The sequence below is a fragment of the Oncorhynchus keta genome, chromosome 24 (genome assembly GCF_023373465.1).
Source record: "Oncorhynchus keta strain PuntledgeMale-10-30-2019 chromosome 24, Oket_V2, whole genome shotgun sequence".
Taxonomy (NCBI): domain Eukaryota; kingdom Metazoa; phylum Chordata; class Actinopteri; order Salmoniformes; family Salmonidae; genus Oncorhynchus; species Oncorhynchus keta.
This window is the reverse complement of record NC_068444.1, coordinates 21,561,493-21,575,432: the sequence shown is the minus strand read 5'-3', so window position 1 is coordinate 21,575,432 and position 13,940 is coordinate 21,561,493. Positions and strand designations below refer to the sequence as shown.

Here is a 13,940-nt window from a genome sequence, read left to right as displayed (position 1 = left end):
TGCTTCCATGAGTGTGTGTTTCTGCCTGCTTCCATGAGTGTGTGTTTCTGCCTGCTTCCATGAGTGTGTGTTTCTGCCTGCTTCCATGAGTGTGTGTTTCTGCCTGCTTCCATGAGTGTGTGTTTCTGCCTGCTTCCATGAGTGTGTGTTTCTGCCTGCTTCCATGAGTGTGTGTTTCTGCCTGCTTCCATGAGTGTGTGTATTTGCCCTATTAATAACAAACTTTTCAACTACAAGATCAAAAATCCCATTGTGAGTGTCGTAAAGGGTGAAGCTCATCACATTGGTATAATGTATTAATGTAATGACTAGAGGGGATAGTCACAGAGGGCTTTCTGGGAGGAGGATAGAACAGAGGGCATTCTGGGAGGAGGATTGTACAGAGGGCTTTCTGGGAGGAGGATAGAACAGAGGGCTTTCTGGGAGGAGGATAGATCAGAGTGCTTTCTGGGAGGAGGATAAAACAGAGGGATTTCCGGGAGGAGGATAGAACAGAGGGCTTTCTGGGAGAAGGTATAATGTATTACTGTAATGACTAGAGGGGATAGTCACAGAGGGCTTTCTGGGAGGAGGATAGAACAGAGGGCTTTCTGGGAGGAGGATAGAACAGAGGGCTTTCTGGGAGGAGGATAGGACAGAGGGCTTTCTGGGAGGAGGATAGGACAGAGGGCTTTCTGGGAGGAGGATAGGACAGAGGGCTTTCTGGGAGGAGGATAGAACAGAGGGCTTTCTGGGAGGAGGATAGAACAGAGGGCTTTCTGGGAGGAGGATAGGACAGAGGGCTTTCTGGGAGGAGGATAGGACAGAGGGCTTTCTGGGAGGAGGATAGAACAGAGGGCTTTCTGGGAGGAGGATAGAACAGAGGGCTTTCTGGGAGGAGGATAGGACAGAGGGCTTTCTGGGAGGAGGATAGGACAGAGGGCTTTCTGGGAGGAGGATAGGACAGAGGGCTTTCTGGGAGGAGGATAGGACAGAGGGCTTTCTGGGAGGAGGATAGGACAGAGGGCTTTCTGGGAGAAGGATAGAACAGAGGGCTTTCTGGGAGGAGGATAGAACAGAGGGCTTTCTGGGAGGAGGATAGGACAGAGGGCTTTCTGGGAGGAGGATAGGACAGAGGGCTTTCTGGGAGGAGGATAGAACAGAGGGCTTTCTGGGAGGAGGATAGGACAGAGGGCTTTCTGGGAGGAGGATAGAACAGAGGGCTTTCTGGGAGGAGGATAGGACAGAGGGCTTTCTGGGAGGAGGATAGGACAGAGGGCTTTCTGGGAGGAGGATAGGACAGAGGGCTTTCTGGGAGGAGGATAGGACAGAGGGCTTTCTGGGAGGAGGATAGAACAGAGGGCTTTCTGGGAGGAGGATATAACAGAGAAAGAAATAGCTTGTGTTCTAAATTGTACCCTATTTCCTATGTACGGTGCCTTCGGTAAGTATTCAGACCCCTTGACTTTTTCCACATTTTGTGACGTTACAGCCTTATTCTAGAGTTTATTAAATCGTTGTTTCCCCCTCAATAGTCTACACACAATACCGCATAATGAAAAAGCAAAATCAGGTTTATAGACATTTTTGCAAATGTATAAAATAAAATAAAAATTAAAACGGAAATATTGCATTTACATATGTATTCAGACCCTTTACTCAGTACTTTGTTGAAGCACCTTTGGCATTGATTACAGCCTTGAGTCTTCTTGGCACACCTGTATTTGGGGAGTTTCTCCCATTCTTATCTGCAGATCCTCTCAAGCTCTGTCAGGCTGGATGGGGAGCGTCGCTGCACAGCTATTTTCAGGTTTCTCAAGAGATGTTCGATCGGGTTCATGTCCGGGCTCTGGCTGGGGCACTCAAGGACATTCAGAGACTTGTCCCAAAGCCAGTCCTGCATTGTCTTGGCTGTGTGCTTAGGGTAATTGTTATGCTGGAAGATGAACCTATACCTTCCTGGGTGCCCTGGAGCTCAAGGATCTCTCTGTACTTTGCTTCGTTCATCTTTCCCTCATTCCTGACTAGTCTCCCAGTCCCTGCCTCTGAAAAACATCCGCACAGCATGATACTACCACCGTGACGCTTGAAATTCATGCCAAAGAGTTTAATCTTGCTTTCATCAGACCAGAGAATCTTGTTTCTCGTGTCTTTTACGTGCCTTTTGTTAAACTCCAAGCGGGCTGTCATTGGCCTTTTACTGAGGAGTGGCTTCCGTCTGCCCACTCTACCATAAAGGCCTGATTGCTGGAGTGTTGCAGAAATGGTTGTCCTTCTGGAAGGTTCTCCCATCTCCACAGAGGAACTCTGGAACTCTGTCAGAGTGACCATCGGGTTCTTGGTCACCTCGCTGACCAAGACCCTCCCCTGGTAGTTCAATTTGGCTGGGTGGCCTGCTCTTGGAAGAGTCTTGGTGGTTCCAAACTTCTCCCATTTAAGAATTATGGAGGCCACTGTGTTCTTGGATACCTTGGGGCAGCAGGTAGCCTAGTGGTAGAACATTTGGCCAGTAATTGAAAGTCTGCTGGATTGAATCCCAGAGTTGACAAGGTAAAAATCTGTCTTCTTCCCTTGAACAAGGCAGTTAACCCACTGTTCCCCGGTAGGCCGTCATAGTAACTAAGAATTTGTTCTTAACTGACTTGCCTAGTTAAATAAAGGTTACATTTAAAATAAAATAAAAATTATTCGACCTCATGGCTTGGTTTTGCTCTGACATGCACTGTCAGCTGTGGGACCTTATATAGACAGCTGTGTGTGTTTCCAAATCATGTCCAATCAACTATATTTACCACTGGTGGACTTTAATCAAGCTATAGAAACATCTCAAGGATGATCAATGGAAACAGGATGCACCTGAGCTCAATTTCGAGTCTCATAGGGTCTGATTACTTATGTAAATAAGGAATTTCTGTTTTTTATTTTTAATACATTTGCAAAAATGTCTATACACCTGTTTTTGCTTTCTCTTTATGTGCTATTGTGTGAAGAGTGATGAAGAAAAACAAATATTTAATACATTTTAGAATAAAGCTGTAACGTAACAAAATATGGAAAAACTCAAGGGGTCTGAATACTTTCCAACTGTAATGCATTAGTTTTGACCAGAGACGGTGTAGGGAATCGGTGTAGGGAATCGGCTGCCATTTGGGATGCAGACACAAAAAGACAACAATGGAAAAATAATGTAAAGGTCATGAACAATCAGAATCATGTCTTCATGAAATGTTTGGATGAAACCAGTATGATGACCAAAGTGTGAAAAATGACTGTTGCTTCTACATTGATAAAGTTTGATCATAAAGTTACTGGTCCCCTCCCCCATGTCAAACACTTGGATTCAGGAGGTGGATTATTAAGGGGATACGGTGACATTATCCTAGTGCTGAGCGATTAGTGCTTTTCAAGGTCGGTTCGATTTTGCTTTTTCAGTTCGATATTCATTTATTTTACATTAAATGCATTATAAAATAATTATAAAATAATGACAGTTTTTTTTAATGGAAATTCCAAAGCCAAAAATAGTGAAGTTTCAATTGCCAAAACATTGAAAAGATTCCATTGTCTCTGTCAGGTCAACATTGGGTCGACATCAATAGAAACATAGGAAATGACTATGAAATATAACAATATTACAGTTGCATATATTACTTTGTTTTTATTTGATGAATTTATTATATATACTAACTACAACTATCAATATACCCTAACATGGTCAACACTATTTTATATGTCCGTGCCATTTCTTGATACTATAATTATAGTATGCACCATAAAAGGCAAGTAAACATACAGTTGAAGTGGGAAGTTTACATACACTTGGGTGGGAGTCATTAAAACTCGTTTTTCAACCGCTCCACACATTTCTTGTTAACAAACTATAGTTTTGGCAATGACACAAGTACATTTTCCAACAATTGTTAACAGACAGATTATTTAGCTTATCACTGTATCACAATTCCAGTGGGTCAGACGTTTACATGCATTAAGTTGACTGTGCCTTTAAACAGCTTGAAAAAGTCAAGAAAATTGTCATGGCTTTAGAAGCTTCTGATAGGCTAATTGACTTCATTTGAGTCAATTGGAGGTGTACTTGTGGATGTATATCAAGGCCTACCTTCAAACTCAGTGCCTCTTTGCTTGACATCATGGGAAAATTAAAAGAAATCAGCCAAGACCTCAGAAAAAGAATTGTAGACCTCCACAAGTCTGGTTCATCCTTGGGAGCAATTTCCAAATGCCTGAAGGTACCACGTTCATCTGTACAAACAATAGCACACAGTATAAACACCAACTACGAAAGTATCTATATCCACACTAAAAACTAGTTCTATATCGACATAACCTAAAAGGCCGCTCAGCAAGGAAGAAGCCACTGCTCCAAAACCGCCATAAAAAAGCCAGACTACGGTTTGCAACTGCACATGGGGACAAAGATCGTACTTTTTGGAGAAATGTCCTCTGGTCTGATGAAACTAAAATAGAAGTGTTTGGCCATAATGACCATCGTTGTGTTTGGAGGACAAAGGGGGGGGCTTGCAAGCCGAGAAACACCATCCCAACCATGAAGCACAGGGGTGGCAGCATCATGTTGTGGGGGTGCTTTGCTGCAGGAGGGACTGGTGCACTTCACAAAATAGATGGCATCATGAGGACGGAAAATTATGTGGAGATATTGAAGCTACATCTCAAGACATCAGTCAGGAAGTTAAAGCTTGGTCGCAAATGGATCTTCCAAATGGACAATGACCCCTAGCATACTTCCAAAGTTGTGACAAAATGGCTTAAGGACAACAAAGTCATGGTATTGGAGTGGCCATCAAAAAGCCCTGACCTCAATTCCATAGAAAATGTGTGGGCAGACCTGAAAAAGTGTGTGCGAGCAAGGAGGCCTTACAAACCTGACTCAGTTACACCAGCTCTGTCAGGAGGAATGGGCCAAAATTCACCCAACTTATTGTGGGAAGCTTGTGGAAGGCTACCCGAAATGTTTGACCCAAGTTACACAATTTAAAGGCAATTCTACCAAATACTAATTGAGTGTATGTAAACGTCTGACCCACTGGGAATGTGAAGAATTAAATAATACCTGAAATAAATCATTCTCTCTACTATTATTCTGATATTTCACATTCTTAAAACATTCTTAAAATAAAGTGGGGATCCTAACTGACCTAACACAAGTTTTACTAGGATGAAATGTCAGGAATTGTAAAAACTGAGTTTAAATATATTTGGCTAAGGTGTATGTAAACTTCCGACTTCAACTGTATCACAGCATGGGCTGTATTTTTTTTATTTTTACCAAAGATGACCAATGCAGAAATAATTTCACTCAAGAATATGAATATCCAGAAACAAAAGGCTTTATTTGATCTGAGAACTGAACTTTCCTCTATGTGCTTGTAACGGATGTCGTCGTCGCATGAGGAGGAATCAGACCAAAGCGCAGCGTGGTGAGTGTTCATGACTTTTATTGATCTGAACACATAAACAAAAATAACAAAGTGAATACACAAAACTGAAACAGTCCTGTCAGGTGGAGAACACTAAACAGAAAACAACTACCCACAAAACATAGGTGAGAAAAAGCTACCTAAGTATGGTTCCCAATCAGAGACAACGATAGACAGCTGTCCCTGATTGAGAACCACACCCGGACAAAACCAAGAAGTACAAAACATAGATAAAGGAACATAGAATGCCCACCCCAAATCACACCCTGACCAAACTAAAATAGAAAAAGCTCTCTAAGGTCAGGGCGTGACAGTGCTTCTCAGTGCTCCTCTCCCTCTCCCTCTCCTCTCCCTCTCCCTCTCCCTCTCCCTCTCCCTCTCCCTCTCCCGCTCCCTTGTCCTTTGTCCTCTGCATTTTACTTGGTCTTGCAAATAGCAACTCAGAGGTGACCTCTTTTATGCATGAATAAGAACTGATTGCTGATTGAAAAATTGTGCAAAGAAATTGACGTTCATGGGATTAATTTGTACCACCTGTGACCAAATGTTTTAATTTTGTTTGTCATTATTTACTTAACTGAGTTTTGCTCTTTTGTAGAGAGTTGTGTTAACTGTTTCGCAAAAATGTGCTTAGCATTGTCTGTGAAAGCAATGAGAAATGACTTACAGTTTTGCAAAAAAACAACACTCTTGTGCTCATTAGCAGAGATATAAAGTACTTACAGTAAGTAAAAATACTTTGAAGTACTACTTAAGTAGATTTTATGTGGAATATGTACTTAAATTTGCTCTTCATATTTGCGACTACTTTTACTTTTACTTCACTTCATTCTTAAAGAAAATAATGTACTTTTTACTCCATACATTTTCCCAGACACCCGGATGCATTCTACCACCACGGTGGTCGTCTTTCAGTTCTACAAAAACAAAATAGCATTCACTACAGTAACACTACAGTAATATAGCATACAACATAAACATGTTACAAACTAGTATAGCTCCCAATTTCATACATACAGTAATACACAAAACATTTACTTTGGTGCCCCTTACAGCATGTATTGGAATCTACAATCTTTACTGTGCTTTATGTTGAATTACTGTCAAGTAGTAAAAGCAGTAGATACTGTAGGTCCAATGTCAGTACTATTCTAACTTTTGTAACGTCTGGATGATGGATGCTATGGTGAAGTGACTCAGCTTGTGCTGCACTCTCTGCCCATTCTCTCTCAAGGTCAATGCCAGGTTGAGCACATGGTCCACCACAGTCGCCTGAATACCATCAGAGACTATTCTCCTGGTTCTTGTTCTCGGTCTTCCACCACCTCCACCACTCTCTGCCAAGTTCACTTCCATTGTTCTTCAAACACAGGAGTTCTCACCTGTGGCCTTGTATTCAAATCAAATCATATTTGTCACGTGCGCCGAATACAACAGGTATTGTATTACTGTGAAATGCTTCCTTACAAGCCCTTAATTAACCAATAAAGTTTTAAGAAAATACCTAAAAAAAGTAAGAGATAAGAATAACAAATAATGAAAGAGCAGCAGTAAATAACAATAGCGGGGCTATATACAGGGGGTACCGGTACAGAGTCAATGTGTGGGGGTACCGGTACAGAGTCAATGTGGAGGTTATATACAGGGTGTACCGGTACAGAGTCAATGTGGAGGTTATATACAGGGTGTACCGGTACAGAGTCAATGTGGAGGTTATATACAGGGTGTACCGGTACAGAGTCAATGTGGAGGTTATATACAGGGTGTACCGGTACAGAGTCAATGTGTGGGGGTACCGGTACAGAGTCAATGTGGAGGCTATATACAGGGTGTACCGGTACAGAGTCAATGTGGAGGCTATGTACAGGGTGTACCGGTACAGAGTCAATGTGGAGGCTATATACAGGGTGTACCGGTACAGAGTCAATGTGGAGGCTATGTACAGGGTGTACCGGTACAGAGTCAATGTGGAGGCTATATACAGGGGGTACCGGTACAGAGTCAATGTGGAGGCTGTATACAGGGTGTACAGGTACAGAGTCAATGTGTGGGGGTACCGGTACAGAGTCAATGTGGAGGCTATATACAGGGGGTACCGGTACAGAGTCAATGTGGAGGCTATATACAGGGTGTACCGGTACAGAGTCAATGTGCGGTGTCAAGGTAATTGAGGTACTATGTACATGTAGGTAGAGTTATTAAAGTGACTATGCATAGATAATAACAGAGAGTAGCAGCAGCGTAGAAGAGGGTGGGGGGGAAATGCATATAGTCTGGGTAGCCATTTGATTAGATGTTCAGGAGTCTTATGGCTTGGGGGTGGAAGCTTTTTAGAAGCCTCTTGTGCCTAGACTTGGCGCTCCGGTACCGCAGTCTTTGACTAGGGTAGGTTTTTAGGGCCTTCCTCTGACACCGCCTGGCCCCGGTGATGTACTGGGCCGTATGCATTACCCTCTGTAGAGCCTTGCGGTCGGAAGCCGAGCAGTTGCCATACCAGGCAGTGATGCAACCCATCAGGATGATCTCAATGGTACAAATGTTAAACTTTTGAGGATCTGAGGACCCATGCCAAATCTTTTTAATCTCCTGAGGGGGAATAGGTTTTGTCGTGCCCTCTTCACAACTGTCTTGGTGTGCTTGGACCATTCTAGTTTGTTGGTGATGTGGACACCGAGGAACTTATCCATACCAAATGTCTGATTGCAAATTGCAAATTTACGCAACTAGTGATTGCACATGTGAAGAGTGAAAGGTAACTGATAATTGAGCTTAGCTTGTTAAGCAGTGTTGCTTTTCATTTGCAGACAAGAGATTTTCATTTTGAAGTTTGTGCCAAAAGTAGAGAATTGTGTCTTGTGTTTTGCCAAATGTTTGTTATAGAATTGCAATCTGAGTGTAAAGCAAAACATGTGCCAGTAGTATTTCAGATTTGGTGTATGGTTCTGCTAAATTAGTTGTGCTTCAGGTCATTGTGCTTCATGGGCCTGTTTTAGTGTGTAAACAATTAGGAAAAATGCAATACACCAATGGTAACATAATATTCTCTTACCTGATTTAAATAAGTACTGCCTTCTAAACAAGATCAAAGAAGGCATGTTTGCAGAGAGGCGTAGTGTATATACAGTGCATTCGGAAAGTACTCAGACCCCTTGACTTTTCCACATTTTGTTACGTTACAGCCTTATTCTAAAATGTATTAAATAGTTTTTTCCCTCATCAATCTACACACAATACCCCATAATGACAAAGCAAAAACAAATTCTTAGAAATGTTTGTAAATTTATGAAAACAGAAATACCTTATTTACATAAGTATTCAGACCCTTTGCTATGAGACTCAAAATTGAGCTCAGGTGCATCCTGTTAAATTCAATTGATTGGACTTGATTTGGAAAGACACACACCTGTCTATATAAGGTTCCACCATTGACAGTGCATGTCAGAGCAAAAACCAAGCTATGAGGTCAAAGGAATTGTCATTAGAGCTCCGAGACAGGATTGTGTCAAGGCAGAGATCTGGGGAAGGGTACCAGAACATTTCTGCAGCATTTAAGGTCCACAAGAACACAGTGGTCTCCATCATTCTTAAATGGAAGAGGTTTGGAACCACCAAGACTTTTCCTAGAGCTTGCCGCCCAGTCAAACTGAGCAATCAGGGGAGAAGGGCCTTGGTCAGTGAGGTGACCAAGAACCCGATGGTCACTCTGACAGAGCTCCAGAGTTCATCTGTGGAGATGGGGGAACCTTCCAGAAGGACAACCATCTCTGCAGCACTCCCACAATTAGCCCTTTATGGTAGAGTGGCCAGACGGAAGCCAATCCTCAGTAAAAGGCACATGACATCCCAAAGGACTGTCAGACTATGAGAAACAAGATTCTCTGGTCTGATGAAATCAAGATTGAACTCTTTGGCCTGAATGTCAAGCGTCATGTCTGGAGGAAACCTGGCACCATCCCTAGGGTCAAGCATGGTGGTGGCAGCATCATGCTCTGTCAATGTTTTTCAGGGGCAGGGACTGGGAGATTAGTCAGGATCAAGGGAAAGATGAACGGAGCAACGTACAGACGGATCATTATTGAAAACCTGCTCCAGAGTGCTCCGAACCACAGACTGGGGCCAAGGTTCACCTCCCAACAGGACAACAACCCTAAGCACACAGTTAAGACAACGCAGGAGTGGCTTCAGGTCGTTTGTGTGGCCCAGTCAGAGCCCGGACTTGAACCCGATTTAACATTTCTGGAACCTGAAAATAGCTGTGCAGTGACGCTCCCCATAAAACCTGGCAGAGCTTAAGAGGATCTGCAGAGAAGAATGTGAGAAACTCCCCAAATACAGGTGTGCCAAGATTGGAGCGCCATACCCAAGAAGACTAGAGGCTGTAATCTCTGCCAAAGGTGCTTCAACAAAGTACTGAGGAAAGGGTCTGAATACTTACATAAATGTGATATGCCAGAAACAAACTTGCTGATCTCCCTGTTCTCTGTTCATTGGTTGACTGAGTACACCAAGCCAATCTCTTATCCAATCAGTTATGTACTGATTCACATAATTCAAAGGTAGAGTGTGTGAGTGTGTACGTGAGTAAGCTGCAGTCTGTCTCTATCCTCTGACCTGTCACTTCCCAAGATAGGAAGTGTTCCTGTTCTTGTTCCTGCATAACTTAACACATGCTGCACACACACACACACACACACACACACACACACACACACACACACACACACACACACACACACACACACACACACACACACACACACACACACACACACACACACACACACACACCCCACAAATGTTTGACAGCTAACCCTCTTCTCTCGTCACCATCTCCACTTAGCTTTCACACTGATCTGAATTGACCAGGAAATGAGTAGACAGAACAAAGGGCCAGATCGTGCATCAACAGCAGTTACAGAGCTGAGCTTCATTACTGCATTACACACACAGCCTCCCAAATACTGATGACCTTCTCCAGAGAAGGTATGTTTTTAGTAGAGTAGAATGCTAATTGAATGACATTGCCAGATATTTAAATAGTGAAATATCACTCACTTCATTGAACTCGTCAAATGCTGGTACTGCACCAAAGTCTTTTAATAGACAGAGTAGAGCCTAACCTAAAAAACATCTTACCCCATGCCAGTAAATGGTGTCTACCGCAGAAATGGAGCATTCAGATGCCTGCAGGGATCTTCGAGGTTTATTAGGGCCGGACAAATAGACACAAATACTAATGCTGTGGTGTGTTGGACGCCTTCCTCGGAGCCTTTAGTAGTTTCATCTTCTGGAATTAATCAGGCAATCCATCCATCTAACCCCATCTTTCTCTGTCTTCCTCTGTAGGTTTTGGGATGTCCACCCCGGTGACGGTGGCAGGGAAGGTGTTCCTGATCTTCTATGGTCTCCTTGGTTGCGCCGCCACCATCTTGTTCTTTAACCTCTTCCTGGAACGTATTATCACCCTCCTGGCCGTGGTAATGAAGGCCGTGAGGGAACGGCGCATCCGGAACTCCGGCCTCCTCCCGCCGGGTATCCGCCATGATTTCTCGGCGTGTTCGTTCCCGGGGTGGAAGCCGTCGGTCTACCACGTCATGTTGATCCTGGGGCTGTCTGCCATCATCATCTCCTGCTGCGCCTCAGCCATGTACACCCCTGTGGAGGGATGGGTCTACCTGGACTCACTCTACTTCTGTTTCGTCACATTTAGGTAAGGTAGCAGAGAAATGCTTGCATCCTAGAGGATCCATGATATCATATCCTGTGCCCATGAGCAAGGCACTGCACTGTGGCTGGCCTGTTCTTCAACCTCTCGCTGGGTGTGTGTATTTGTGTTTCTTGGGTAGGGTCGCATAATTCTGGCAACTTTCTCAAAATTCCCTGGTTTTCCAGAAATCCAATTTGAAGGATTCCTGCAATTAGGAGGGAATAAGCCGGAAATATTCAGCTATCCTCGGACCCAGATTTGGATTTCTGGAAAACTGGGGAATTTGTGGAAAGTTACTGGAATTTTGCAGCCCTAGTCTCAAGGGGCTTCGGATAGAAAAAAGACAAAAAGGCAAGAAAGTAATGTTATTCTTGTTTTTATTTTTCTTCTTCCCCTCCTCCTCTTCCTCTTCATCTTCCTTCTTTCTCTCTTCCTCCTCCTTCTCCCTCCTTCTACTCCGCCTCCCCTTTTTTCTCTACCTCCTCCCCTGTCAGCACCATTGGCTTCGGGGACCTAGTATCAAGCCAGAGAGCGGACTATGAGTACCAGCCGCTGTACCGTCTGGCTAACTGCCTGTTCATCCTCATGGGCGTGTGCTGCATCTACTCTCTGTTCAACGTCATCTCCATCGTCATCAAACAGGTAGATGTAGAACAACGAGCACAATGGAAATAAGTCTGTCGACAATATTGTATTTTTAATCCTTGATGCATTGTTGTGTTCAGTTAGCTGAGCCACCTCTATCTGTAACTATATCTGTATTTTAAACATCAGATTCCTTCCTTCCTTCAGGTGCTCAACTGGATGCTTCAGAACCTGTGCTGCCAGCGGTGCAACATCAGGTCAAACTCTTTCCCGTTGGGACGCCGCAACGCCATCCGGCCCGGGTCGAGAATCCGTAAGGGCCGCTTCGGAATCAGACGCCCGCCCGACTCTGGGGATTCGGGGCCCTGCGACAGCGACGCGGAGGGGGGAGGACGCAGACTCTCTGGAGAGATGATTTCAATGAAAGACCTGACAGCCTCGAATAAGGTCTCACTGGCACTCATGCAGAAGCAGTTATCAGAGTCTGCTAACGGTTATCCCAGGACGGTGTGTGGAGGCTCGAGACATAACGGGTTCTCTGGAGGAGTAGGCGCTCTGGGGATCATGAACAACAGACTGGCAGAGACCAGCAACTCCAGGTAGACCTGTGTAGTGTTTCTCAACTTCTGGTCCATGGACAGGCGCTGGTCCGTGAGATGTGAAATTTTGGTCGGTGAGATGATTGACTGACTTAATGTTTGCAGTCCCCCACGGAGTAAAGACCATAACTTTTCAGTCTCTGACACAAGAGAGACCATAACCTGCTGGTCTCTAAGATAATAAAAAGGTTGGTATGAAAGGTTGAGAAACACTGGAGTAGACCCCTGCAGGGTGGTAGAGAATGCGCTTAAGGAGACTGAGACTGATGGGGAGAGAAACTGAGAGGAGTTTTATGGTCTTATGTGATTAACTTTATTTGCTATCACTCTTGTCATACTTGATTATGTCTTGTTGTTCAATGGAAGAGCATAATGATATGCATGAAACTGTTAGACATTTTTGGGGATGGAATCAACATCCTGTGATGATGATGATGATGATGATGATGATGATGATGATGATGATGATGATGATGATGATGATGATGATGATGATGATGATGGGACAGTTGGAATGATACTATGGGAAGGAAAGGAACCTTCTTGTAACTGTGCTTTTGAAGGTCAAAACACTTGAGACAACCATGGAAGGAATTAGTATAACATGAGGCCATAAGCCGACATATTGCTCTCTCTGACTCTAAGCCAGAAAGAACATTTTCACTGATAAACCATTGGCAATCTTCAAAATATTTAGTTAGCCATACCTGAGTAAATCTCTGAGGCTGTGAGTATCAAACGTCTCAGAGGAATTAGTTTAGCCTTTTAGATCAAATTGAATACAATGAACAGGAGGGACCTGATTCTAGATCAGCACTCCTTCTCCAAGATGCTTGATACATACTGCCCCAGATCAGTTTGACTTCTACAGCATACTGTACTGGAAGAGGCAACTCTGTGCGATCATGATGACATTATCATCATGATCGCTTTGGAGCTATTTCACTAAGTATGTCATTTATAAGTAGGTTTGAATGTATAGGTTGAGTTGGTACTGTACCTATCATTCAACACAAAGATAACTACAGTATGATATAGCACATATATAGCTATGCCATCCATGTCTCATTGTGAAGAACAATAGGAACTCATCAACATATCAGATCCATTTACAGACCAGGCCTGAAGTATGGAAGCTGAACCATAGAGAGAGCATAACGTGACCTTAGTGATAGCAAAGCTAGTCTCTACCATAGAAATAGAATGACTAGAATGAACATTCAAGCCATTCATGTCAATGCTCTGTGATGTATGGACCGGCACCCATATTGATTGTGCCTATGCGAGGAAGCACAAGTAACAAGTCATAATATTACAATGGTCTCCACCAATCATCTTGTACTAGTCTAATCTTAAACTCAGGTGACTGATTATTGTGGGGGAAGAGGAGACCGGTTCAGCACGTCCCAAATCGCTTGTAAGGTGGAAGCAATATGGTGGAAGCTCCAACACTATACTACTTATACCTGCCCAGACCCTTCGGATAGATCTGCAAATGTTGAGGGGTTAGGGACAAGGGGGAAGGGGGCTGGCTGGTGTTGGCTGGTGTTGTATCGGGTTGATACTACTGCTGTAGTGTGTGATGTAGCCTGCAACTCCAGCTCAGTTATGTCA

The 13,940-nt window shown here is 43.7% G+C and overlaps 1 protein-coding gene across 1 annotated transcript in view; it reads left to right on the top strand.

Annotated features, from left to right (window-relative positions):
- kcnk12 (potassium channel, subfamily K, member 12) overlaps window positions 1-13,940 on the top strand; it is a 52,580-nt gene that overhangs the window by 38,532 nt on the left and 108 nt on the right. The window contains exons 2-4 of the mRNA XM_035800792.2: window positions 10,782-11,145; window positions 11,637-11,784; window positions 11,935-13,940. The exon at window positions 11,935-13,940 is cut by the window's right edge and continues 108 nt beyond it. Of these exons, the coding sequence (XP_035656685.1) occupies window positions 10,782-11,145; window positions 11,637-11,784; window positions 11,935-12,330 (908 nt within the window). The 3' untranslated portion in view covers window positions 12,331-13,940. The remainder of the gene's footprint in view (window positions 1-10,781; window positions 11,146-11,636; window positions 11,785-11,934) is intronic.